The 27,129-nt window shown below is 39.2% G+C and overlaps 1 protein-coding gene across 4 annotated transcripts in view; it reads left to right on the top strand.

The window, feature by feature from the left end:
- MARK3 (microtubule affinity regulating kinase 3) overlaps positions 1–16,165 on the top strand; it is a 99,755-nt gene extending 83,590 nt beyond the window's left edge. For 2 of the 4 annotated variants that reach the window (XM_045013413.1, XM_045013415.1), the window contains 4 exons: positions 387–644; positions 5,885–5,911; positions 12,030–12,074; positions 15,607–16,165. In XM_045013413.1, the coding sequence (XP_044869348.1) occupies positions 387–644; positions 5,885–5,911; positions 12,030–12,074; positions 15,607–15,952 (676 nt within the window). In that variant the 3' untranslated portion in view covers positions 15,953–16,165. The remainder of the gene's footprint in view (positions 1–386; positions 645–5,884; positions 5,912–12,029; positions 12,075–15,606) is intronic. The other 2 variants (XM_045013414.1, XM_045013416.1) reach the window with 2 other exon arrangements.
- The last annotated feature ends 10,964 nt before the right edge of the window (positions 16,166–27,129 follow it).

The following is a 27,129-nucleotide window of genomic DNA, read 5'->3' as shown; positions in this document are numbered from 1 at the left end:
ATCCATTTTCCCTACACACACACCTGAAAGGAAGTTTTTTTGTCCTTCCTTCTTTCATCAGTCTTGTCAGTGAAAATCTGTATGCACAGTTTCCTCTAATTCCCAACCGTCTTGCTCAATATTACATTTTTCTAAATGCACAAATTTGTGTTTAGACTTTCTTTATTCCTAACTTTTTGTAAAATATTACTTGATTCTGTAATGTCCTGTAGTAACTCTTTGGTTTTTTTTTCCTACCATTCCCTATATAAGGATGTTTTTAAGTGTACTGTATTGTAGAATCTACAGTTGCACATTTGTAGTCAGGCATTGTTTCCTGCAAAGCTTTGGGGTTTGTGTAAAGGATAATATGAAACTCTGTAATATGTTTTTGTTTCCCTCTGTAGCACTGGTCCTGATCAAAGAACTCCTGTTGCTTCAACTCATAGCATTAGCAGTGCAACTACACCTGATCGCATTCGTTTCCCAAGAGGAACTGCCAGTCGTAGCACTTTCCACGGTCAACTCAGAGAGCGACGTACTGCTACATATAATGGACCACCTGCCTCACCCAGTCTATCCCATGAAGCAACACCACTTTCACAGACTAGGAGCAGGGGCTCCACCAATCTTTTTAGTAAATTAACTTCAAAACTAACAAGAAGGTAAGGCTTGTTTTAAAATAACAGCTTGTAATAGTGAGAATTTTTCTTCACTTAGGTACTTCCCATTCTCCAAATACTTCATTTTGCTGCAGTTCAGTTCTATTCATATTCATTGAACAATGTAGTTTAGCCATTTCTGTAATCTGAAATACTAGATGTATTAGTTTTTGAATTTTTGGAGTTCTTTAGATCTTTGAAAGCCATTGTTCTTATAGTTTAGAAATCAATTTGACTATAATTATATAGGGTTACATGGGTCATAAGTTGGCAGAATTTGGCCTATCGTACTTCCTGCTAGGAAACATAATCAACGTGTCTCACCTTGATCTGTAACATACTTGGGCTCTGATTCTGCAGAGATTTTATGCACGTGTTAACTTGACTGTTCATTGCAATGGTGTGGTCTGTCACTAGGACTGATTTCTGTCTGTCTGGAGTTTAATGACAGGCGGGCTACGGAGCTATAAAGGAGCTAGACATGCCAACTTTCTAGTCGCACAAAACCAAACACCCTAGACCTGCCCCTTCTCCAAGGCCACGGCCCCGCCCACTACATTCCCCCTCCCTCAGCGGCTTGCTCTCCCCCACCCTCACTCACTTTCACTGGGATGAGGCACGGGGTTGGGGTGCGGGAGGGTGGGAGGACTCCAGGAAGGGGCCAGAAATGAGAGGTTCAGGGTGAAAGAAGGGGCTCCAGGCTGGGGCAGGGAGTTGGGGTGCAGAAGGGGGTGAGGGCTCTGGCTGGGGATGCGGGCTCTGGGGTCGGGCCAGGGATGAAGGGGTTCAGGGTGGGCTCAGGGCTGTGGCAAGGGAATGGGGCTCAGGGTTGGGGTGTGGCTTTACCTCGGGTGGCTCCCGGTCAGCAGCCCAGCAGGGGGGCTAAGGCAGGCTCCAAAAGCAGTATTCCAGAACTCCAGGCAGGGGGCTAGGAGGCTCCATGCACCAGTCTTGCATGCAGGCACCGTGCCCCTCCCACCCCCGCTCTCATTGGCTGGTTCCCAGCCCATGGGACTGCAGAGCTGGTGCTCGGGGCGGCGGCAGAGCATGGAGCCCCGTGGCCCCCTCGCCTAGGAGCCGGACCTGCTGGCTCCTTCTGGGACACAGCGCAGTGCCAGCCAGGACAGGCTGGAACTAGCCTGTCTTAGCGCTGCAGCACCGCCAAACGAACTCTTAACGGCCCGGTCGGCAGGGCTGACCAGAGCCGTCAGGGTCTCTTTTTGACCAGGTGTGCTGGTCGAAAACCGGACACCTGGTCACTCTATATAAAGCTTCCCTAATTTTTGAAAAAGTCAGTCTAGCCTAAAAGCTCATCTTAGACAGAAGCCTGCTTGACTCTTGAAAGATTTGTGTGGCGCTTAGTTTAGGCGTAGACCCGACATAGTCTTAAAAGTTATAGCCTACCGAAGGAGCTTAGCCTAAGCGGAGGCTTGCTCCTGTTTTGAGGGTTTTTACTTCAGCAGGAAGTTATGACGTTCTGAATTTGCCATTGGTAACCTAAGTTTCTTCAGCTCCCACAGGAACTAAAATTTAAAAATCATATTTTCATATACATTTTAAACACTCCTGAATTTTTTATTTTCCTCTTTCTGGTATCTGAGCCAATGACCTATAGTTCATGCACATTAGAGCACTGCATGACATTTGCGTCTTCATCTTCGAGCTTGTGTATACGTTTTTGCAGGAGTGAGGCTTTGGGTACTATCCACACACCTTCTGATTCTCTCCCTACCTCTATTGTATCTTTTAGTAGCCTAATCTTGATAAACTATTTATAGACTATTCCACTTCAGTCTTTGACTATTTGTTTTGTGTTAGGCATATACCCCCCAAACATTAACCCATTCACTTACTTTCCTTTTTATAACCTTGTACACACTATCTCTCACAGTCTTCATAGGATCCTTCCTTCAGAGCTATGTAGGCTAAGTCAACTTAATGTTTCCTCATATCTAACTAGTGTAGTATGGGGAATTTTTGCTTTAAAATGTAGAAGTTGTCCGTGACAAATCCAAGGCCTCTCAGTCCTGTATTTGGTAAGCTTTTGCCCTGCTTCAAGTCTTCCCCTCTCTGCTGTATATTATTTTGATAAATCCCCAGGTTAAAGAGGGGAGATGTGTGGGGATTTTTTTTTATAATCAAGATGTCTATTTTTATCTCAGTAACTTTTACCTATAAATGTTGGCTTAGAACAAAGCTTTTCTTATTCAAACATTAGATCCTTTTGGAGCATCATCTTCTGTCTGTACTGTTGCTAGTTTTCTAATGCTCTTCCTTAATGTTTCCATCTACCATTCAAAATGTGGATGTATTCATGTACTATGAATTTGTAAGCTTTGAGCTCTGCTACTGGAACCTATTAGGAAGCATTCTCAATTATTTAGAACATAATTGAGCTTATAAAAGCTTGAACTCTGGTTTTTAATTCGCAGCACAATAGCTTTTGACCAGACCCCTTTTTACAGTAAATAATTCCGCTATCTGGGGATTATTTAATAAACCTTACAAAGGAAACATAAAACCTCAATTTCTTGTTAAAGATTATGTATTAAGTATGCATCCAGAAGCCTTGATCAGAATCATGCCCCCATCATGTTTGGTGCTGTACAAACTCGTAGGAAGGCACCCTGTCCCCAAGGACTCAGCACTTTAAGTTTCTTCTTTCTCACCTTTGCAGAAAAACATCCTTTTAATCATCATCTTTTCATATCCTGCTTCATTTTTTCTCTGTGACAATAAATTACTTGTATTCCGGAGTGGGCAATTTCACAGTGTTTGCCACTAAATATAAATGCATCGTTAAGGCAATTTGTCATGGGTTTGGTTATAGAGACCACCCCCCGGGACTGCCACCTGATGTGCTGAGACTACCTTTGAGCCCATTTTCTCTGGCAGCTTTGGACTTCAGAACCCTGCCTTGTTCAGCCAGACACGCCAGTCTGCTCCAACACAGATCTCGGGTCTGAACCACGTCCCCCAAAAGCTGCAGGCTTAACTGAAGATTGCTGAGAAAGTGCTCCTGTCTCTAGCACCCAGATACTCAGTTCCCAACGGGATTCAAACCCCAAATAAATCTGTTTTACTCTGTATAAAGCTTATACAGGGTAAACTCATAAATTGTCTGCCCTCTATAACACTGATAGAGAGATGCACAGCTGTTTGCTCCCCCAGGAATTAATTACTTAATCTAGCTTAATTAATAAGCAAAAAGTGATTTTATTAAGTATAAAAAGTAGGATTTAAGTGGTTCCAAGTAATGACAGACAGAACAAAGTAAATTACCAAGCAAAATAAAGCAAAAACACACAAGTTTAAGCCTAATACAGTAGGAAACTAAATGCAGGTAAATCTCACCCTCAGATGTTCCAATAAACTTTTTTTTACAGACTAGACTCCTTCCTACTCTGGGTCCAGCAATCAGTCACCCCCCCATAGTTACTGTCCTTTGTTCCAGTTTCTTTCAGGCACCTCTTTGGAGTGGAGAGACTATCTTTTGAGCCGCTGAAGACAAAATGGAGGGGTTTCCAGGGCCTTTTATATTCTCTCTTGTGGGCAGAAACCCCTTTGTTCTCCTGTGCAAAATCACAGCAACAAGATGGAGTCTATAGCCACTTGGGCAAGTCACATGTCTATGAATGCTTCAGCTTTTTGCAGGCCGACACCATAGTTTACATGTTAGTTTGAATGTTCCCAGGAAAGCCCAGATGTGGATTGGTATCTCCCAAAGTCCATTGCTAGTTAAGTTCTCCCAATTACTTGAATAACCCCTTCACACTATGTTGACCAAATCTGCTTCCTACAGCAAACACTTTAAGTACAAGCATAGAGCCAACACTCATAACTTCAGATATGAAAATGATACATGCAAACAAATAGAATGAATATATTCAGTAGGTAATAACTTTTGCGAAGATATGTTAAATGGCATATCTAGCATAAAACATATTCCGGTTATGTCATATTTACACTCATAAGCATATTTCTTTAAAGCATTATGCGGTGCAATGTCACACCCTCCTCCTGAACTTACTGCCAGAGATTTGGACACTGTCCATGGCGGAGGCAGTACATGTAAAATCCCTGTTTGTCTGTGGTCACACCCCCTTCCAGTACCTTTAAGCCTGATGTGATTCATAGGTGTTTTAGCAAAGTTGTGGGTTCCTGGTCCCTGGAAATATGTTGGGGTATAGTATCGTTAACAGAATGCAAGAAGGAGTCTAGTCTGTGAAAGAAGCTTATTGGGACATATCTGAGGGTGAGATTTACCTGCATTTAGTTTCCTACTGTATTAGGCTTAGACCTGCGTGTTTTTTTGTTTTGTTTTTGCTTGGTAATTTACTTCATTCTGTCTGTCATTACTTGGAATCACTTAAATCCGACTTTTTATACTTAATAAAATCACTTTTTGCTGATTAATTAACCCAGAAGTAAGTAATTCCTGAGGGAGCAAACAGCTGTGCATATCTCTCTTATCAGCATTATAGAGGGTGGACAGTTTGAGTTTACCCTGTATAAGCTTTATACAGAGTAAAACGGATTTATTTGGGGTTTAGATCCCTTTGGGAATTGTGTATCTGAGTGCTAGAGACAGGAGCACTTTCTAAGCCTTCTTCAGGTAAGTCTGCAGCTTTTGGGGGATGTGGTTCAGACAGTGTGTTGCAGCAGACTGGCGTGTCTGGCTCAACAAGGCAGGGTTCTTAAGTCCCAAGTTGCCAGGAAAATGAGCCCAGAGGTAGTCTTAACACTTCAGGTGGCAGTCCCAGGGGGGTCTTTGTGACCCAACCCGTCACACAGTTCTTGGCACCAAATGACTAAATGGATGTTATGAAGAAATGAGTTAATTTGGGGGCTATTCAACTACAAAAGTTGACATTTTTTCCTGTCTGAAATGCATAGGACAATAGACAAAAATTCAATCCCTTTGTAAGTGAAAACAGTGCTACAGTTTAAGAATATTTTTAAACTGGTATACATTTGAATTCATAATATTTAGTGATGACTCTTTTCAGAAGAAATGTTGGAATGCTCTCAGAAGTAAAACAAAGTTGAAAACAAAATTAAGACGTTTCCTCAGCCCTGAAATCATTCTTCTAATCTCAGAATAAATTTGAAACTTCTTATTTCCAGGTGCATTTAAATATGAAATTTCATTGTTATTGCATGTTTCACTTTTTGAATGAATTTTCAATTTAATTTGTACAAACTTTTTCTGTTAATTATTGTTTTGGCTTAATTTCTTTTAGAAACATGTCATTCAGGTTTATCAAAAGGTAGGATTTATTTATATTTTAAAAAGTGGCTCCTGCAATTAACATAAAATTTGGCTTTCTAGCCTTGGTTTTCTAAAAACTAAACTTTCTTCTGAGAACTAAATACTTTCTTCCTTGAAAGAAAAATATAGAAGGAAATCCATTGACTAATGATGATACTTAAGCATCTGTGGCACCTGTATAACAAGATGCAAAGCATGCCTTGTGCACTCTTCTTTCTTTGATAGAGTTGATAGTACCAAAAATAATTCTGTTCTTTATACTAATACACTTAGCATGCTTATATTTGAAGAATGATGTGTTTGGTAACACTGAAAAATGTAGACAAAACATAAGGGCACAAATGTGTAAAGGTAAGTGATGCTCTACATACTTTATCCTCTAATTTTCTTCATTATGAAAATTCTTATCAAAATAGTGTATGAGTAATTTGCTTCTGGTCATAACAAATTTAGACATTCACCAAATTTGACTTAAAAATACAAATCACTTGAGAGATTGGAAGTTTGCATGAGGGATGAAGGATGTACATTGAAAATCTTAAAATAAGAAGCATTTTGTAGAGTACCCAAAGCCAAATTACTTTCTTTTATACTGTCCAACAGAGACATAAATTGAAGCACTTAATTGCAATTTATAGAATAAACAAAAGCATAAAAGTTATGCAAGTGCATTGACAAAAGGAACCAATCTTGGAAAAACTATCCTACCTAGAAAGGTTTTAAGAAAGCAGGTGGAACTGATTGTTCTTGCTTTAAAACTGGCATAAATTACAAGTACACCTCTACCTCGATATAATGCTGTCCTTGGGAGCCAAAAAATCTTACCGCGTTATAGGTGAAACCATGTTATATTGAACTTGCTTTGATCGACTGGAGTGTGCAGCCCCGCCCCCCTGGAGCACTGCTTTACCGCGTTGTATCCAAATGCATGTTAAATCGGGTGGCGTTATATCAAGGTAGTGGTGTAATACTATTGAAGTAGGTGAAAAAAGAGTCAGGCATCCTATTCTCAAAGCTATATTACTTCAGCATTCTTCTAATTCTTTGGAAAGCCCTATCATCCATAAGCTAAAACATGGAAGAAATAGACCAACAGGAAAAAAGCTACCAAAATATTCTAAAAATGAAGCATGATGGAAATAAAAAGTATGACTTAGAAATTGCTTGTCATATTGTCTTCAGAGAATAGAATAAAAAATAAGGGAAGCTTGAAAGACTGTGGGTTCCAATAACTGAATTTAGAGTTGTATACTGAAAGAAATGAAATTTCACAATGAGAAACTAAAAGGTGTAGGAAGGCACACTGAAAGAAATATTGCTAGAGCTACTCGCGTTTCTTTGGTCAGTGAAAACTTCTAAAACTTTGAAACAGCTTTTTGATTGAGCTAAATTTTTTAGTAGTATCCAACAGTGGCCCTTTAAGTGTTGCCAAGCTTGTCTGGAATGATGATACCATGCTTAACAGTTTAGAGAAGAAGTTTTGATTCAGAAGTGGCCAAAAATAAAAAATCATTTCATCCCAACATTTGTACTTTCTAAAGGTAAAATCATCACTGATCTTTGCAACTTGAAGTTTGTCATACACCTGTACCCCGATATAACACGACCCGGTATAACACGAATTTGGATATAATGCAGTAAAGCAATGCTCGGGGCCAGGGGCTGCATACTCCAGCAGATCAAAGCAAGTTCGATATAACACAATTTCACCTATAACGTGGTAAGATTTTTTTTGGCTCCTGAGGACAGTGTTATATCAGGGTAGAGGCGTACTTTCTTTAGGCAAGCTGTGACCTAAAATTGTTAGGATATACATTTAGTTAATTCCATTAGGAATTGTATGTAATTCAACTCCAAACTAGCTGCTGAAGTTCACATTCATTCAAGAAAGTCAGGCTGTGAAAAAATACCTTGCATACTAGACTTGGAATGGTTTCTTTGTTTCAAAACAAATCATAGTATTAAGTTACACTCCCTCTTAGTGCTGTGTTTGGGGCATTCCCAAATGTGAACATATTTTAGAATTCTTTTATTGGATTAGTTGCCATAAACATTCGTTGTCAGTTTACAGGACTATAAATTGAGAGGAGGAATATACATGGGCTCTGGTAGTTTTATTTGGCGCTAGGGTAGATCAGAGAAGGAATGAGTGCCAGCAATCTTGTACACTTGACAATGAATAAAGGCAAATTTCTTAACTCAGTATTTAGCCTGAGCCACCAAATTCTGCACAGTTGCAGAAGTCAGTGTGAGTTCTGTGAATTGCACAGGTATCTGATATTAAAAAAGACGCTTTGCCTCTTCCAAAGTTATGGCTATGACTAAGGTAGTTTAGCAAATCAGGTATTATTTCCACAACTGGACACTCATTATAACTTAACTGTAAGCCTCTACTGCACTGAGGCAGTAAGTGAGATGCATCAGTCAGGACGTTCAATTACATTTTATAACTCACGTTCTAGAGAGTTACCTTTGAATAGAAATATGGCATTGTAATTTAAATATTACTTTTGGGTCAGACATTTGACGTTCGTTAATTGCAGCAGTGTTTCAGGTGTTCTGATACTAACTTTTTCAGGGTATTCTTGTTTAAAAAGAGACTTGCACAACAATGCACCTCTGAATTTTCCTTTCTATTAGTAGGCGTGTATGTGCATGTGACTTCCAGTGTGCCTGTCTCTCTCCTTCTTGTATGCAGGCAGTGAAGTGAAATACATTGCTGCCTATAGCATAGATACTGATTTATTTTTTTAGTCAAATTCGTCTTTACCTGCCATGAATCTCGTCTACTGAAATTAATTTTATTTTAACATTGGAATTTATTATAGTTGCCACAAGGACAGTATTACAACTTCACTTCAGAGAGCTCAGCAAATTCTGAGTGCTACACATTTCATTTGTTTTTTAAAAATTAGAATGTCATAAGTCCTCTAATATTAACAAGATACTATGCAGTGTCCTTGCAAATCTGCAGGGATTCCTTTATGTTGTGGAATGCTAATTTGATACTTGGATAGCAAAGTTGTGTTGATATTTTGATAGCATTTTTGTTGTAGAATCTTATCTTTAATTAAAGGGGTAACTTTCCTTGAAAAAGCAGGTTGTTTTCTTTTATATATAAATTAATTAAATCTTATTTTAGTAGACTCCATCCATTACCACTCTCCCACATCATTTATAGCTTTTAATCAAGCTGTGAAATATTCTTTAGACAGCTTTATTTTTTAATGTTTCAGTGGGTTTTTAACAGAGTATACACAGAGAACACTTGTAATGCGCAAAACATAATTCATGATAGATGTACAGAAGCACAATACTAGGTCAACATATCACTTATGCTATTTACTACTTTTCACATACCATTTAACAAAAGTAAATTAAGTGCCATAATCACTGTAATACAGCTATGGGCTTAAAACAGAAAAATAAAATATAAAATTACTCTATCACAAAACTAATTAGCTTATTAGTCAGCTCCTTTCATTAACACATTATCTGCTCAATAGTCTTCTGTTCTAAACCAGGAGTTTGTGTTCCTTTCAGTACTGCAGACCACATTGGCAACTTGGAAGCCTAAAGGCTGTATCTGACTTGTAAGCATATACAGTATTATAAATGACATATACAGTACGATTTTAATCAGAAGTGTACTGGTATACATTTTATTTGCAGAATTCTGTAAGTTTGCATGGTGCTTTATAGAGCATAACCATGCTTCGAGGTCCAAGGGGGAAGGAATATCAATGGGAAGACTGACACTGCTTCTCTGAAACTTCATGCCAGGTTTTATATTGGAGGTCACACATCATGGAATGCAGTTTTGAGTGTTAAGTGATCTGGTATATTTATTGGTTCAGATTTTAATTTTTTAGCCTATTCACAATTATAAGTACTTCCAAAAGAGTCTTACAAATAAGAGTACTTACTCAAGATGTATCTTGCCACAGGTGTTCAGTGAATACCTTTAATTTCTCTAAATGTAGATTGAGTATTTAGAAATTGGTCAGTTTTATCTGAACTTCAGCCTCAGCTGCTAGGATCAGCTGAAAATAGGTCTGAGACCAGAACAAACTATTTTTGTCCCTTTTGAAAGTCTGAACTTTTGAGCAAACTAATCTTGAGCTTTCTTGTATCATTCACTATAGGAATGACAGGTCATACTGCTATTTCTTGAGCCTTTGTTGTCAACTGAGAAAATGAGTCTGATAAGATCTATAAATGCTTGCAACTGTAAGCAAAAATGTTCTCTCCTACTTCCCAGGAACAGATGCCTCTAGTGCCCTTCAGAGAGTATTTTTGAGTACAGCACTTGACATTTTGTCATCTGAGTCAGGAAGTGACTTCAGACTTACAGAGAGAGGAGTTTGCTGTGCCTTCCAGAATGAGCCTTCCACAAGATTCTTTGCATGTCTACTGTTGAAACCTCTGGATCTGTTCAGCTTTTATAGCTTTCTCCTTTTCCCATAATTCCTCATGCTTTCACTAAGAAAGATTGACATCAAGAGCAGCCCAGAGGTCCTGGCTTGTATACCACAGACTTACTAGGCTTTTTCCATTTCTGATTTCTCTAATATACATTCATTCTAGAGAAGCCCATCAGCTTGACATATCTACCAAAGTGATTATAAATATTGGCATTTTAATCTGTCTTTGACAGACTTCACAATTCAGTAACTAAGAGAACTAAATTATTTTACTGACCAATGTGGACAAATATGTTGCATAGCTTTAAATGATTATCTCCATCCTATATTGCTAAAGGTGATAGAACCATCTCTTGTTACAGGGCCTGAACCTGCTTCCATTGATACAATGGAGAAAGACACATTGTCTTTAATAGAAGAAGCATCAGGCCCTTCGTTAAGAAACCCCTTAAAATAGTCATTGAGATAGGCTTACTCCAGACGGTGATTGTGGTACTATACACTCTGTGTTGACATAATATTCTGGCAATAATCAGAGCAGGACTCTTGCTTCAATGTGAGCTTCATTTAGCCCAGATTTTTCCCCTCAAGATTTTAAAATAAGACAGCAGTTTAAGACACATTGAAATGTGATTCTGACCAAAAAAATGTCACTGTGAAGTAGTCAGGATTGGTATACAACATTCGTGACTTGAACCCACAAAAGCAAGGAAACTAAAAACTACATGACAGTATGTATGTTCCCAGACAGGCATATACCTCATCACCACAACTACCATACACCATGGATGATGCACCACAATTTTAACTCTCCCTTCTCATCCTCACACCATTTACCAAGCTGCCCTAATCTACTATGATTAGTTTGGTGTGTTAATGTTGTGTATGCCTGGGGTGAAATAAGCATGGGAGAAAGTAGCCAGGTGCTTGTAGGAGATTTTTCCACCTTGATTCTGTTTGCCTTGAGGGTTGCTTAAATGTAACATTAATATATAAGTGTTAAATTCTGCTGGTGATCTTTATATTGCTTAATTTCTTTTACCCTTCTGCATATGTCTTCTGGATGATGAGTCCGTGGTACAGGAATTCAGAAGAATTAATATTCAGAGTAATTGTACATATTGAGAAATCTTGAATTTACCTTGAAATTTTTCTTATGCTGACTTTAGTTTATATCCTGGTTTAAGGGAGGGCGGGAGAAATTAATCAGATCATTTGATCTACAAGTTTCACTATATTTGATCTACAGGTATGGGTGTGCATATTAAAGCTGTTTTTAATACCATTTTTCTCTTTTACAGCTTATCACTTTAATATTAACAATTAGTATATATTTGTTTACACTGAATTAATACATTTTACATATTTCTAATTCAGCATTCTTCCCCTTTTAACTTTGTGTACATGTGTCAATATAGTATTAAAATTAATACTAAAAGTATCTACTTTTTAGAAACTGTGGCTTATAAATACATATTGTTTTGTTGGGCAAGACATTTGTGGTATTCTAAGTTTGCTGTGATCTTGAAAATCCATTGAATCTTTGTTGCCTAAAGTGTCATAACACAATATATTTTAATTACGGTATAATTGAGATATTGCATTTAGCAGCTATTCAGATATTATGTTTGCTAGTATAAGATTTGTCTTCTCTTTCCCACTTCCTTTTGTTTCTGCATTCTTTTCAATGAGGCTCCCGACTGAATATGAGAGGAACGGGAGATATGAGGGCTCAAGGTGAGGGTAATGATTTTTGTTTTAAATGTTGCATAGGTGAGTTTGAACCTTTCTCCCTCTGTTTATGTGGCTCAGGTTCTAAGCAGCAGGTTTTGTTTCCTTTAGCTCCACGAAACTGTAAACCAAGAAGCCCTCCTGTGTGCAAAACAGTGATTAAAGCATTGAGTGACTTGGTTCTAAACTCTTCCATCTTTCATGTTGCCTTTTCCCTATATATATTTCTGCATCTTAGCAGCTGGGCAGGCAGGCAGCCCCCAGTCAGACTGCAGAACTGCTCTATAATCCAATATTGGAGGGTGCTAACGTGTGAGATTTTTTTAACCCTTCTCAAGGTTATGAGCATAATCTCTGACTCTTATCAATCAGCTTGAGGCTGCTCATGTGAAAGCAAGTCTCCTCTATGATAATTATTAAATAGGTGATCTTCATGCTGAATTTGTTTAACTTTCTAATCAAGTTTTTATTTTTATGCAATACTTTTTTCACAATGTTCTGCCAATACAATGGTACAGAAGTTTGTGCCATGTAACTAGAGTTTGTTTTAAAAATGCCCATAAAAAGGACTTGACTTGTTATTAGTACTTGTTAAAATACTTGTCTTTGCAACTGGGGATGTGAGGAAGATTCGCAAACCTAAGCCATTCTTTTTAGGTGACAAATCAAAGGAACTGTCCTTATGAGGTGTCATTAGAGGAGATTTTCAAACAAATTGATAAATTAAACAGTAATAAATCACCAGGACCAGATGATATTCACCCAAGAGTTCTGAAAGAACTCAAATTTGAAATTGCAGAACTGCTAACTGTGGTTTGTAACCTATCATTTAAATCAGCTTCTGTACCAAATGACTGGAGGATAGCTAATCTGACACCAATTTTTTAAAAGTGCTCCAGAGGTGATCCCAACAATTACAGCCTGACTTCAGTACCAGGCAAACTGGTTGAAACTATAGTAAAGAACAGACGTGTCAGACACATAGATAACAAAATTTATTGGGGGAAGAGTCCACATGATTTTTGTAAAGGAAAATTATGCCTCACCAATCTACTAGAATTCTATGAGGGGTTCAACAAGCATGTGGACAAGGAGATCCAATGGATATAAAGTACTTAGATTTTCAGAGAGCCTTTGACAAGGTCTCTCACCAAAATAAGCTGTCATGGGATAAGACTGAAGGTCCTCTCATGGATTGGTAACTAGTCAAAAGATAAGCAACAACAGATAGGAATGAATGGTCAAATTTCAGAATGGAGAGCGGTAAATAGTGGTGTCCCTCGGAGTCTATACTGGAACTATTTAACTTGTTCATAAATGATCTGGAAAAAGGGGTAAACAGTGAGATGACAAAATTTGCAGATGATACAAAACTTCTCAAGATAGTTAAGTCCAAAGCAGACTGCAAAGAGCTACAAAGGGATCTCACAAAACTGGGTGACTGGGCAATAAAATGGCAGATGAACTTCAATGTTGATAAATGCAAAGTAATGAACATTGGAAAACATATTCCCAACTGTACATATGAAATGATGAGGTATAAATTATCTGTTACCACTCAAGAAAGAGATCTTTTCCAATTCCAGTGTCTTTTTTGAGATGGGGTGATCACATGTGCATGCAAAAAAGATATTTTGGAATTGGAAAAAGTTCAGAAAAGGGCAACAAAAATGATTAGGGGTATAGAATGGCTTCCATATGAGGATTGATAAATAAGATTGGGACTTTTCAGCTTGGAAAAGAGACGACTGAGAGGGGATATGATAGAGATCTATAAAATGATGTCTGGTGTGGAGAATGTATATAAGGAAGTATTATTTCTTCTCATAACACAAGAACTAGGTGTCACCAAATGAAATTAATAGGCAGCAGGTTTAAAACAAACAAAAGGAAGTATTTCTTCACACAATGCACAGCCAACCTGTGGAATATAAGAGGGTTTAAAAGAAGACCTAAATAAATTCATGGAGGATAGGTCCATCAATGGTTATTAGCCAGGTTGGGCAAGGATGGTGTCCCTAGCCTCTGTTTGCCAGAAGCTGGGATTGGGTGACGGGATGGATCACTTAATGATTACCTGTTCTTTTAATTCCCTCTGGGGCACCTGGCATTGTCCACTGTTATGAGGGCTCAAGGTGAGGGTAATGATTTACGTTACCAAAATTGTAACGTAGTTGGCTAGTTGGATCTTCGGTCTGACCCAGTATGGCTGCTGTTATGTTCTAAATCGAATTCTGAATCTTAACATACCACTGATTTTAAACTGTATGGTATACCATGAGAGCAAAAATAATCTTTAAAGAGGTATCTGATGTAGAAAACACCCTTATACACATCTGCATGTTACCAAATACTTTTTGTGAAGGTTTCAGTACACAAATTCCAACTCTTTTTAGCCATGTGGCCACTAATTCATAGCTGAAATACAAGAGTGAGCTGATATTCTACAAATTTCTGGAACTCATCTTTTTATCCATCTATTTCCACCCCCACCAAAACAAGAGAAGAAAGTTATTACTATGTGCTTTAATTCTTACAATTTTGATAGTCATCGCACTTTCCCATTGTACCTTCTGTTGTAGTGACAAGGAGATTATTTTTGTTAACATTAGTTTGGTATGTTAACTTTCTGTATTTTATCCTGAAAAAGGTACTACAGTAACTGCAGAAGTTAGACTGTTCACCACTGCAAATTATATATCTCTGATTGTCATAGGTGAAGCAATAGTATTGATAAAGATACTTTCCTTGGCATATGATATTTCTGAGGATATTGCGTAGACCCACCAGTACCTGAGCTGAAAGGCAAAGGTCTTTGGTTGCTTCAAATCTCAAATGTTTATGAAGCTAGTAAGACAGTTATGAAACTCCAGAAGTGACCCTGAGAAATTTTAGATTGGTGGGGGTGGAAGGCAGCACGTTCAGTCCCAGCGGGGTGAGGGATATCCTTCACCTGGCTCCTCCCCATACCAGTGTATATAGACTCAAAAGGGTTGCTGCAATGCAGTGCCTGAGGACTGTAGTAGAGGAGAACATGTAAGGGAACCCAAAGGATCCTTCTGTCAGGGCTCTTCAGTGCATTGTATCAGTAAATACCAACTCATATTGGAGGCAACTGTGGCCTAAGTCTTTAAGTTGTGACTTAGAGCTGCTATCTTAATGAGGGTTCCAGAAATTTCTAGAGCTGTCATATGGCCTGGATTATTGGTCCATGTAGACTGTAACCTTAATTGAATTACAGGTGAGTGAAAACTTACCTTCAGCATGGTAGTAGAAAAGTTTTTCATCCTCCTGTCCCCATTCCTTCCAATTGTTGTTCACACTAGTTGTGTCCTGGCTTAATTAGATTGTTCCCACCCCAAAAACATACAGTCTTACTATGTAATGCTTAGTACAACAGGGTCCTGCTGCAAGTTGGGGCCCCTCTAGGCACTTCTGTAATACAAAAAATGCACAATGAACAGGGCAGTTGCTTCACCAACACAAGATTTAAGATGCTGTTGGTTGTCCTATTAAATAATAAAATGTTTTCTTTCAGTCGCAATGTAGCTGTGGATCAGAAGGATGAAAACAAGGAAGCCAAGCCCCGTTCTCTGAGGTTTACTTGGAGCATGAAAACTACCAGTTCCATGGATCCTAATGATATGATGAGGGAAATTCGTAAAGTCCTGGATGCCAATAATTGTGACTATGAACAAAGAGAGCGTTTCTTGCTTTTCTGTGTCCATGGCGATGGACATGCGGAAAATCTTGTACAGTGGGAGATGGAGGTGTGTAAACTGCCAAGACTGTCACTGAATGGAGTCCGCTTTAAGCGAATATCGGGAACATCCATAGCTTTTAAAAACATTGCTTCCAAAATTGCCAATGAATTAAAGCTGTAAGAAAAAGTAATTAAGTTGTAAATTAAGTAGCGATTTCGAGTGTTTTTGAGAACACCGATGGAAATGTATAGAATAATATTTAGGCAATAACTTCTACATCTTCTGAATCATGATACTAAAAAAAAAATTGAAACAAGCTGCTGAGCTGGGAGGGAGAGTTGGACTTTTTTTTTATAAGTGCACTACAGCATTAAAGTTGCCTACTATGTAAAATATTACCTCTTCTGCTTTATTTCCATTGCTCTAAGTGAGCCTAGGTAGTCAAACTGAAACACACAATATATACATTTAAATATGCCTCCTGTTTGTGTGGATGTGAGAATGTACAGTATGTGTGTATAATATATTAAGTATTATATGTAAACTCTTCATTTACAACATCAGAGCTGTACCCATACCGCTTTTGGGGCTAATTTTGGTGCTAAAAGTTGAAATGGCCAAGGAGAAAACACTTGAGTTAATATTTAAAATAATTGAATGGTTACCCAGTAAATGCAGTTTTACAGTTCACTGCTGTGTTAAGAAAAAAGTGTGAAGGGTTTGGGTTTATGGTTGTGAACATTACTCCTGTTTTTTAAGTAGATCTCATGAGATAATTAAACATTCACTTTTACTCAGTAAGTCTTGCATTATACTTCTCCCACTATTTATTATTTAAGTTTGAATCAGATTAAAAATTTAGAGTTGATTTATGCATTAAAATTTGGGTAAATGTTTCAGTTTCTCTGTTCATGTTAAACACAAGTGTAAAAATATATCCTTTATCTCTCTTGTCTTTCATGACTTAGTAGAATGGGTTACCATCCAGTATGCTCTACCATTTACTGCTACAGAATGTAAACAGTGTAGTTCAATGAGAACATCACGTTTAGTGTCTTACCTTGAGGTAGAAATGTGTTTTAAAAATCTGACTTGCTGGAACTTGGTGACAATTTCAGACATTGTTCCTACTGTAAAGGCTTGGCCAGATTCATCAGAAGAACAAAAGGACTCAGTAAACGATAAAAGTTCTGGTGAGAATTACCACATTCTCTACCACAGCCTGAGATGCTGACTTTCTACATTACTGCTGGACATACGTTGTCCCTTCCCCTTGAGCTGTGAGCATGCAAAAGCCAGTGTTTGCTGATCACTTTTCATACTTTAAATGAAATTAATAGTGGTGCAAGATACCAGGTTGACAGACAGCCTTAGAGATGAACTATCATTTGATAAACACAGTAGCACAGGTGGCAGTGGTTCAGCCCTCCCCCTGCTAACTCCCTTGCAATGCCCTCAGCCCAGTTCTGCGAGATACTACTTATATAGGTGGGAAGATAGTTTGGTCTCCGTGTCAATTCTATCTTTTGGTCTCTGCTGAGGCTGCTAAGGAGGAGTTCAGTTGTGGTGAGCTTTTTTTAGTGTGTGGAGAAGAAACCTGCCCTCTCTGAATTCTGCTATCTTGACCAACTCACTTCCTACAGACCACCAAGCAGTCATCAAATGGTATCAACTCTTAGTCGCCACTGACCTGGGCTGGATTTGAATCACAAACCTGGATTCCCCAATCCGTTCAATCTACCTACAGATTTTTCCTTTCCTGTATTCAGTTTGCTATTTCACTACGGATTTGTGTAGATAATACCCCGTATTATCTATTTGACTTTATTTTATATAAATTTAGTCCCGTTCCCATGCAGCAGTTAGGCATGCACTTAATTCAGACCCTAAGCTTGCTTTTTTAAATTATAGTGAGCTAATATAGTTCATCATTGTGTATGCAACTTAGCTTTGACCCAAGGTGCAAATGAAGAATCCCTGATATTTTGCACATTAAGTTTTGTGATCCATGCTCTGAAAACAAGAATGTCCTCCTTTATATACCTCTTCCTCAGTCTCTAGTGACCTTGCCCTAAGCATTGATGATTATGCTAGCTAAAGGATAGTTATAGTTGTTAAATGCAGTAAATATTCCTGAATTTACATTTTTAAATCTATGTATATTTTGTATCATGAACTGGCTTTAGAACTCTTGGTGCAGATGGAGCTTGATGGGCTGTCAGTACTCGTGCTTGCTTTGCTCAGGATGGTCTTTCCATGAAAACTCCATTTTGTAATAGCAATAAGAGATTACAGGACAGATGTACTTCTCAGGTGGGGATTCACTTAGCCTTTTGCTTTCTACGTTACACTGCTCAAGGTGTATTCTTTTCATCCAGTAGTGTACTTCCTGTTGTCTTATAACTTAAACTCCATGTTCTGATTAATCATAGCACTTACTGATTGTAAATCTGTATTCAGTGGAAATTCCAAAGGTTTCATATTAAATGTCTCCTGCAATACTCTGTTCTATTTTACCCATTCAGTATATAATTGTTTCTGCAAAGTGCAACAGTATCATAAGTTTAAATATTTTTAAAAGTTTGTACTTAAGTATTTTTGTCTTAAAATGTATTCAAAAGGTACTTTTAGAAATAATCTGTATTGATATTAAAATACACCAAATGACGTTTTTATTAGCACTAGAAACAGGTTCTTAACAGCTTCCTTCTCAAATATAATACAAAACTGTCAATTGCAAAAATGTTACGAATGTTCTTGATCATAACACACACAATGTCCTTCATTCTAAACTGCAGAAGCTTGTAATTATTTGTCTGGTTCACTGGTAGGACAATCACTGAAGGAACTATATTTTGCTATATTAAGAAGATGCTTAATATAAAGAGAGAGGCCTCAATTCTGCATGGTCACTGGAGAACTTTCAGCTCAGGGGACTGCCTGCTGGCAGGATTGGGTCTATAGCTACTTTATATATCAAACCTCCTTGTAATCAGAGTCCAAGATGTGTATTGTGATAATAATAGCAGTCCTGGGCACCTCATGAGATGTGCTGAGAAGTGCTTTTGTACCAGCATTAAGTTTGCCCTAGAGATCAGTGTCTCATTTTCTAAAAATGTTTGACTCCTGACTAACACACTGTGCGCTCACACCCAAGTCACTGCCAGGTCTGATTCTGAAATCAAGCTTTTCTTCCCTTGGCTAGCAGGTAAAAAATGTTTTGCGTTTTTCCTGGTATATTTTAATTACTATATTTTGCAAAGCTTTCTTTAACTAATTCAATTCAAAATATTTCTTGTAATACATGGAAACTCAACAGTGAGTGAGAATGAATAAGCTCAACCAAGCTTCTCTCTCTCTAAGCTTACAATTCATTGAAGCAATCTAGAAACCAAAAAGGCATAGATCTGAGAGAAATAACTGCATTTGCCTGACCAGATGTGTTTTTAAGACCTTGGACCATGTTGTGAAGGAGATGGTAAATAATTCAGCGTAAAGAGCAGTAGTAGCTGTTCCTCCAAACTTTAGTTTCTAAGTATGTTACACAAGCCTTCGTTGTTGATATCTCTGAAGGAAGTGACCCCTGTAGAAACTGGCCTGGTCGGTGTGGGTTCAAGGAACCTCAGCCCTAGTACAAGTAGCACAAACTCTGGGGTACTATTCCTCATTAATCATTTGCATTACGGTAAAAGTCATAACCAGGATAGCGGTCCTGTTATGCTGGGTGCTATTAAAAACAAAAACAGTAAGATGCAGTCCCGAAGATCTTACAATCTAAAGTAGACCAAGGTCTGAGAAAGGGGAGGTACTGCTTTCCATATTTTACAGATGGGAATGGAATCATGGAGATTAAGTGCCTTGCCCACAGTCACATAAGAAATCTAGGTTCAATTCCCAGGTCTGCTACAGATCTGAGTTCTAGTCCAGTCTCTTAACCATAAAACCATTTTGTCTATGTAAGGCCCTGATCAGCAAGGTACAGAAAGAAGTACATTGCTTAATTTGAATCATGTGAGTAGTCCCATTAGTATGACTGTTAGGCACATCCTAAAGCAGCTTGCTGGATCAGGGTCAATGCCACTCCCTTCGAATCAATGTAACAACATTTGTGCACTTCAGCGGTTCTAGACTGATAGTTTATATTGTGGTCTGTGTGCCTCCCATTCCCTAGAGCAGGGGTCGGCAACCTTTCAGCAGTGGTGTGCCGAGTCTTCATGTATACACTCTAATTTAAGGCTTCGCGTGCCGGTAATACATTTTAATGTTTTTTAGAAGGTCTCTCTATAAGTAGAGCCTTTTGGTGGCAGTCTGCACAATGAAATATTTTGGGAACCATATAGTGGAGGAGGAGATGTGTGATGTACTCCACTAGAGAGTGTTTCTTTACCAAAATGTTTTGTTTCAAATGTATATCTTTAAGGGCTTAAGACACTGCTATGTTAGTACATTGGTCGAAACATGGTTGGAAGAACAATCTCTTTAGGAATGTGAATACACATTTCAAATTTATAGTAATGTATAATTTTTCAAATAAATTTGTGCAGATGGTGACTGTTTTGATCTGCATTTTACTCTCCTGGCTGTGTATATAGTTCTCATTTCCTTCAGTCTTGCTAGAGAAGTCTTGGAGCCTTGCAGTGGAGAATGGCTTCATTTTATTAAAAATCACTAGTACTGCCAATTTCATCACCATTTCAGACATTGTGGTAAATCAGGGAATGTTCTACATGTGACCAAAGCACCCAGTTTGAGTAGCAGTAAGTTGTCTTACCAGTTTCAATATTATGTTTGTTGGAAGCCTCCCTACTTCAATAATCTCATTATTGAATTCTTACTCCAATTAGAAAACTCTTAGGATCAACACTTTACTTCCATACGTACTGAATTTTCCGGTAGAAGCCAATAGAAGAAATAAAGTCCATCCAATTTGTTGATCAGTTTTACAAAGTTCCTATCCTATTGGTGTTTTTTTTTTCTTTCCAGGCATTGACACAGGGGATTGGACTAGATGATCTCCTGAGGTCCCTTCCAACCCTAATAATCTGTGATTCTGTGATGCATTCTTGATGGATGTCACCTTTTCCCCAGAGGCACTAAGAAAAGCAAAGGCACTAAAAGTGCTGCTCAGAATTTGAATTATTCTTAAATTGTCTTCCTCAGACTTTCAGATTTGTCCTAGCACTAAGAATAAAGTTTAAACTCAGCTGAATACAGTAGGCGTTTTGCCTTGGCAATGATTGAGAGCAGAAGAGCTGTAGATGTTAATACAAATCCCCACAGCAATCTGTGAGAAACAATTTAGGACTTGTCTACGCCACCTGCCGATCCAGCAGGTATCAATCGATACAGCGGGGGTCAATTTATCACGTTTAGTATGGACACAATAAATCAACTGCTGAGCGCTTTCCTGTTGACTCTGGTAATCCACCAGAACGAGAAGCGCGTGTGGAGTCAACAGGAGAGTGTCAGCTGTCGACTTACTGCAGCAAAGACACCAGGGTAATAGATCTAAGTACTCAGTTTCAGCTATGCTATTCACGTAGATGAAGTTGCGTATCTTAGATCGACCCTGCGTGCTAGTGTTAACAAGCCCTTAGTGTCAGTAACTGCTAACTCTGGTTAACATTTACTTATCTAGAACTGTTAAATGCAAATATTAGTAGTGGCAGTTCATCAGGTAAATTGTTTAATGCAAAAAATGTTAAACATTCCTGAAAATTTAAAATTATCATTATTATTTCTTTAGCAATTGCTGTTCTGCATTTATGGAGTGTTTCCTTCAAAATAAGCGTTAAAACGCAAATATAATACGTGCATACAAAGTGGCAGAGTTATGGTCTCGGGAGAACCATAGCGCTGAATTCCCTGGCTTTGGGGTTTTTCAGTTCTCAATCACAACAGTCTATTCTTCTTGCACATTAAATTTCATAAAATAAACATTGAAATACATTTCGTGTTTCAATGTAGTTCTTAATCACACTGAATGCATTAGGTGCATTTAATTAGATGTTCTCACAAGTAATTAGAGATTGAAATGATCTAATCATTAAAATATCACCTGTGCTTTTCAATCTGTGGAGATGCAAATTGTGAACATAGTCATTACGGAAAATGCTATTGTGTATATGTACAATGCTATTTTCAGTCATTCATCTATTTTTTAACCAAAGTTAGAGGCATTTCTTGTTAAGAACTGGTAAGATTGAGCACTGGAAAAAATCCTTTTTGAATTGAGTGCAAAAAAAAAAAATCTGAAATTTTCTTAAGTGTAACCAGATTTGTGTTTTTCTGATTCAGAAGTGGGCAAATGACATTTAACTAAACTCTGCACAAATATTTCCCTGTGATGCAGAGAATAAGCATGAAAACTGCCAGCCAAATAGGTAATTCATTTGGAAAGTTGTAGATCTTGAAAGTGGGGATGTAGAATTAAAGTGCCTTGAAAATAATTACTTTGCTGCTGTGGCACGATAATGAAGAAAATTAAAAACAAGTTGATACTTAAACAACACTAAATGAAAGGCACGGCACTTCCATTTTGTGTTTCAGAGGATGAGGATTGTTTGCTGGAATGATCTTTCTTATGGTATCTATCTGTTTGATCTTGTATTTAGCTGTGACACTAAATACAAGGTTTTCCCAGACCTGAGGAAGAGCCCTGTGTAGCTCAAAAGCTTGTTTCTCTCACCAACAGTCCAATTAAAGTTATTACCTCACTCACCTTGTGTCTCATATCTTGGGACCAACATAGCTGCAGCAACACTACTTTCTTACATAGATTGTCATAAAATAGAGGTGGAGTTGTAATGATTGCAATGGCCACAGGATGTCTCTCAAATTCAGAAACCTAAAAAGGAGCCACTATGGCTTGGTATTACTCATAATTATGTTGAGCAGTGACTCCAGGAAGTGCTCCATATGTTATAACTTTCAGATGAACAGTAGTATCCTAGTAATTAACTTTGGCTTATTGCAGAGCTATTGTAGAAAAGTCTAGTGGAAGATATTTACTTGTGTATATTTCTGACTGATTAATATCCCAGTGTTACATAATGCTATATTTATCTCTTCATTACATCTCATTGTTATTCATAGGATTAATTTTTTTTGTAAATTCTGGTTTTATCTTTTAAAAGGAAAACAGCAGAGGTGCAGAAACCCTTTGCACTCCTCTCACCCTGTTTCTTCTCCCACTTCCCTATGAATTCATCATGATGCCCAATATAAGGGCTTGTCTACACTTAGCAGGTGATCGATGTGCAGCAATTGATGCATCGGCGGTCAATTTAGCAGGGTCTAGTGAAGACCCATTAAATCAGTCACAGATTACTCTCCCATCGACTCCTGTACTCCACCTGAAGAAGAAGCGCAAGGGAAGTCGATGGGAGACATCTTCCATCGACATAGTGTAGTGAGGACCCTGCAGTAAGTAGATCTAAGTACGTCGACTTCAGGTATGTTGTTCACATAGCTGAAGTTGTGTAACTTAGATCGCTCTCCCCCCATAGTGTAGACAAGGCTAAGATTTGTCTGCTGGAAAGGGCAATAGCAATGTTTAATTAAGATAAAACTTCTTTCCTGTTTTCTAAAGAGTAATCTCCAATTTCCCCTCTTTCTTAGATTTAAATGGAAATATTTGCTGTTTTTGTTTTAATATAGTGGACACCTATCTGTGACTGTTCTAGTTAAGATTGTGAACCTAGGTAGTCAATGGTAAAAAGGCGACGTTAATGCCAAGTTATGGTTGCTCAGTTGGTATGTCCTCCCCCTCAGGAGAGTGCAGGATAGGGTTAGTGATTCAAATTTACAGTAAACTCCTCACTTAAAGTCATCCCGGTTAACGTTGTTTCATTATGTTTCTGATCAATTAGGGAACATGCTCATTTAAAGTTGTGTAATGCGCCTTTTTAACGTCGTTTGGCAGCTGCCTTTGTCTACTGCTTGCAGGAAGAGCAGCCCGTTACAGCTAGCTGGGGAGCTTGGAACCAGAGTGGACCAGCAGCCCCCCTATCAGCTCCCCGCTCCCCTAAGTTCCCTGTGCAGCAGCTGCCCAGCAGGCTAGCAAGTGCAGCTGTCCCTCTCCCAACTGCCATATGCTGCTCCTGCCCTCTCCCTGAGACTCCTGCTTGCGGGGCGGGGGGAGAGAAGGAAGAGGGGGGCTAATGTCAGAGTGTCCACCTTCCCCCTGCTCTATGGAAGATGGGGTAAAGCGGGGAGCAGGGGGGGACACACCAGGGCTCAGGATGGAGGGAGCTTGCAGCAGATGTGGTCTCAGCAAGCTGATTTAATAAGGCAGTGTAGTTAAAGGGGAATGCACATATCTCCTTCCATTCCTGCTGCCTTGTAGAGTGAGGGAGTTAACCCTTGAGGGCTCAGCCAATTGCTAGTTCATCATTTAACAGTAAGGGAAATATCCCACCCTCTGATTCCTCCACCTCAACCAAGCTTCACAATCATCACTGTGTACCAGCATTAATCTTTTGGTTTAAAATTTATATTTTTGTGTGTGTGTGGTCTTTTGTCTGGTGAAAAAAATTTCCCTGGAACCTAACCTCTTCCTTTACATTAATTCTTATGGTGAAATTGGATTTGCATAACATCGTTTCGCTTAGTCACATTTTTCAGGAACATAACTACAATGTGAAGTGAGGAGTTACTGTAGATCCAAATTTCTATCTCCCTTTTGTTGATGCAACAAATTTCAAAAGAATCTGACTAAGCATGTTAATTTTACAGGACTTAGAGCTTTCAATCTTTTAAACATGTCACAAGTTCCCATGCCACTGTAATCATATGGTCTCTGATCAGTTTCCATTTGTGTTCCACCACATAACTTTCTGAAGCTTTGGGGGAGAGGGATAGCTCAGTGGTTTGAGCATTGGCCTGCTAAACCCAGGGTTGTGAGTTCAATCCTTGAGGGGGCCACTTAGGTAGGGATCTGGGGCAAAAATTGGTCCTGCTAGTGAAGGCAGGGGGCTGGACTTGATGACCTTTCAAGGTCCCTTCCAGTTCTAGGAGATTGGTATATCTCCAATTATTACCTTTAAGCTTTGTGCCTATAGTTATCCATGTTTGCTCTGACAGAAAGTATTTTTGTATTTTAAATCTTCAACTAAATCTTTCTGGCTGTATTTGGAGTTATGAGAGAGTTATGGGGGAAAAACGCTTCCCGTGTTCTTCTGTTTTAAAAAAAAAATCCTCACTTTGCTGTAGCCTTAATTATTTTAATAATTAAAGTTTGAAACTTTAGAGGGAGCTAATTCTCAAGGGACTATTTGTCTCCATAATAGATGTTTGGATTCAGCCTTCATGGAAATTTGCAAACTGCATAATGCAGCCATTGTCAAGCATTTTCATTGGATGGCCATCTTACAGGAGAGGCTTGTGCTCATCTTCCCACCCAATTGTAATTGCACAACTCTGCCAATTGTAGCAATCATTTACATGGAAGAGTAATAGGGAAGTGTTATATATTTTTAGCTTTAGATGCTTTTTGCAGTCAGAAACATGGATGGAGTCAGCAGAATGTGACTGACTGTGGCCCCCAGTTTGGGCCTTCTGAGCGTATTGAATGTGTGCACTAAACTGAATGGTCTAACTGCTGTTTTGCTCTTTACGTACATTCTGTAAATGTTGCATTACAAATGTTCCAAAGCAAAATTGTTCAGTGTAAACTTTAACAACTGTTTTTATCTAACTGTTCTCTCTACAGACTTCCTCAGGATCTGAAACCTATGGGCACATCTTTTCCTTCTCCCATCATCTCCACTAACCATTCTGTTGGCCAAACACTCCCCTTGTTGCACTTGTGCTACCCTGCATCTCTTTGAACTGCTCCAGTGGTGCAAAAGCTCCATAAAGTTGCTTCAACTAGCCACATAGAGATTCCCCTAGCCAAGGGGAAAGCATGTGTGTTAGAGCCTGCTTTATATCACTGTGCCATACCTCCTCACAGCCCCATGGGTCAAGTGTGTGACCAGGGGAAAGAGGATGTGGCCAGCATGTTGCTGTGGTTAAGAAATCTCTAGCTACGGAATGGTGGTTCTTTGAGTACTTGCACAATTCCATTCCACGTTAGGTGTGTGCGCACCTCGTGGACAGTCACTGGAAATTTTTCCCTCAGTGATACCTGCTGGCTTGACTCTGATGCCTTGTGCTTATGGCGCGGTAAAATGACCTTGCACCCTCTCAGTTCCTTCTGACCATCTGTGATGGTTGCTAGAACTGCTCCTCTTTCTTCATAGGTGGTTCTCGTTTGTCACTCCATCCCTTCTGTTTTTTTTTTCTTCCCAATAGTTATTTCTCGGTTTGAACTTGAGTTAGTAGTTGTAAATAGTTGGACTCTCACTGCTTTAGCAGAGATTCCTCTGATTCTTGAGCCTTTCATGCCTTGGTCTCCAAGCTTCAAGCCCTGTGCCTCCTGCAGCAAGGCCATGCCTTTGAGTAACCCGCATTCCAGTTGTCTAAAGTCCTTGGGTGAGACTTGTATCAGAGATTGCTGTCAGATCTGCCACTAGTTCAAGCTGTGTACAATGAAAGAGCAGGAGGCCATGTTAAAGTCCTCCTAATGGAAGCAACGCTCAGACCCTCCTTGTAAGTGAGCATGTTGGACTTGGCACCAAATCTCAGCGTCCGTACGGAGGGCTCCACCCACTGGAAGTGACTCCTGGCACTGTTCCCTGTCACTGATGCCGAGAGAGAAACACAAGCAGTTGGCCAGGGTGTTCCCCAACTCTAAAAAGGCCATTCATGGGACAAATAGCAGAGTGCTACCCAAGTCTGGCCACTCGTCTGCCCCCCGCACAGCAGGCTGTACTGTCGACTCCATCCTGTTCACAGGCTTCTTTGAGTCCAGTCCCAGGTCAGCTGTTGTCACTGGAGGGACAGTGTGGCCCCAGTGAGATAACGGTGATGTCCAATCCAGAGGCATTAATTGCGGCCAGAGACTTCCTTTCACTGTTCATATTGCCATCGCTGGCAGTCCAAGAGTCAGCATCATCCGTGCTGGAGAGCAGAAGGGAGCATGTTGCCCTGAGTTCCCGTTCGGTACTGGGGCCATCGGTACCAACCAGAGGGAAACTGTCCCTGCTAGCATCAACACGGGTTTCTCCATGTCTGCACCAATCCCCTGATCCTTTGCACCAACCCCTGGAATTGACAGGTACCACATCTCCATGATCCCTGGAGGAAGGCTCGTCGTCAGAGTGGAGGTGGAGTCATTCACCCAGACAAGGAATCCCTACCAATACAGCCCTTCTCAGTCCTATTCGATGGGGGTACATCCCAGTGTTGGGGGTACCTTGTGTGATTAGGCCAGTGGGCCCTGGCCTATGCAAATGCAATGGCCATTCTAGAAC

The sequence above is a fragment of the Mauremys mutica genome, chromosome 4 (genome assembly GCF_020497125.1).
Source record: "Mauremys mutica isolate MM-2020 ecotype Southern chromosome 4, ASM2049712v1, whole genome shotgun sequence".
Taxonomy (NCBI): domain Eukaryota; kingdom Metazoa; phylum Chordata; order Testudines; family Geoemydidae; genus Mauremys; species Mauremys mutica.
The sequence above is the reverse complement of the archived record's forward strand: the minus strand, read 5'-3'. Positions and strand labels throughout refer to the sequence as shown.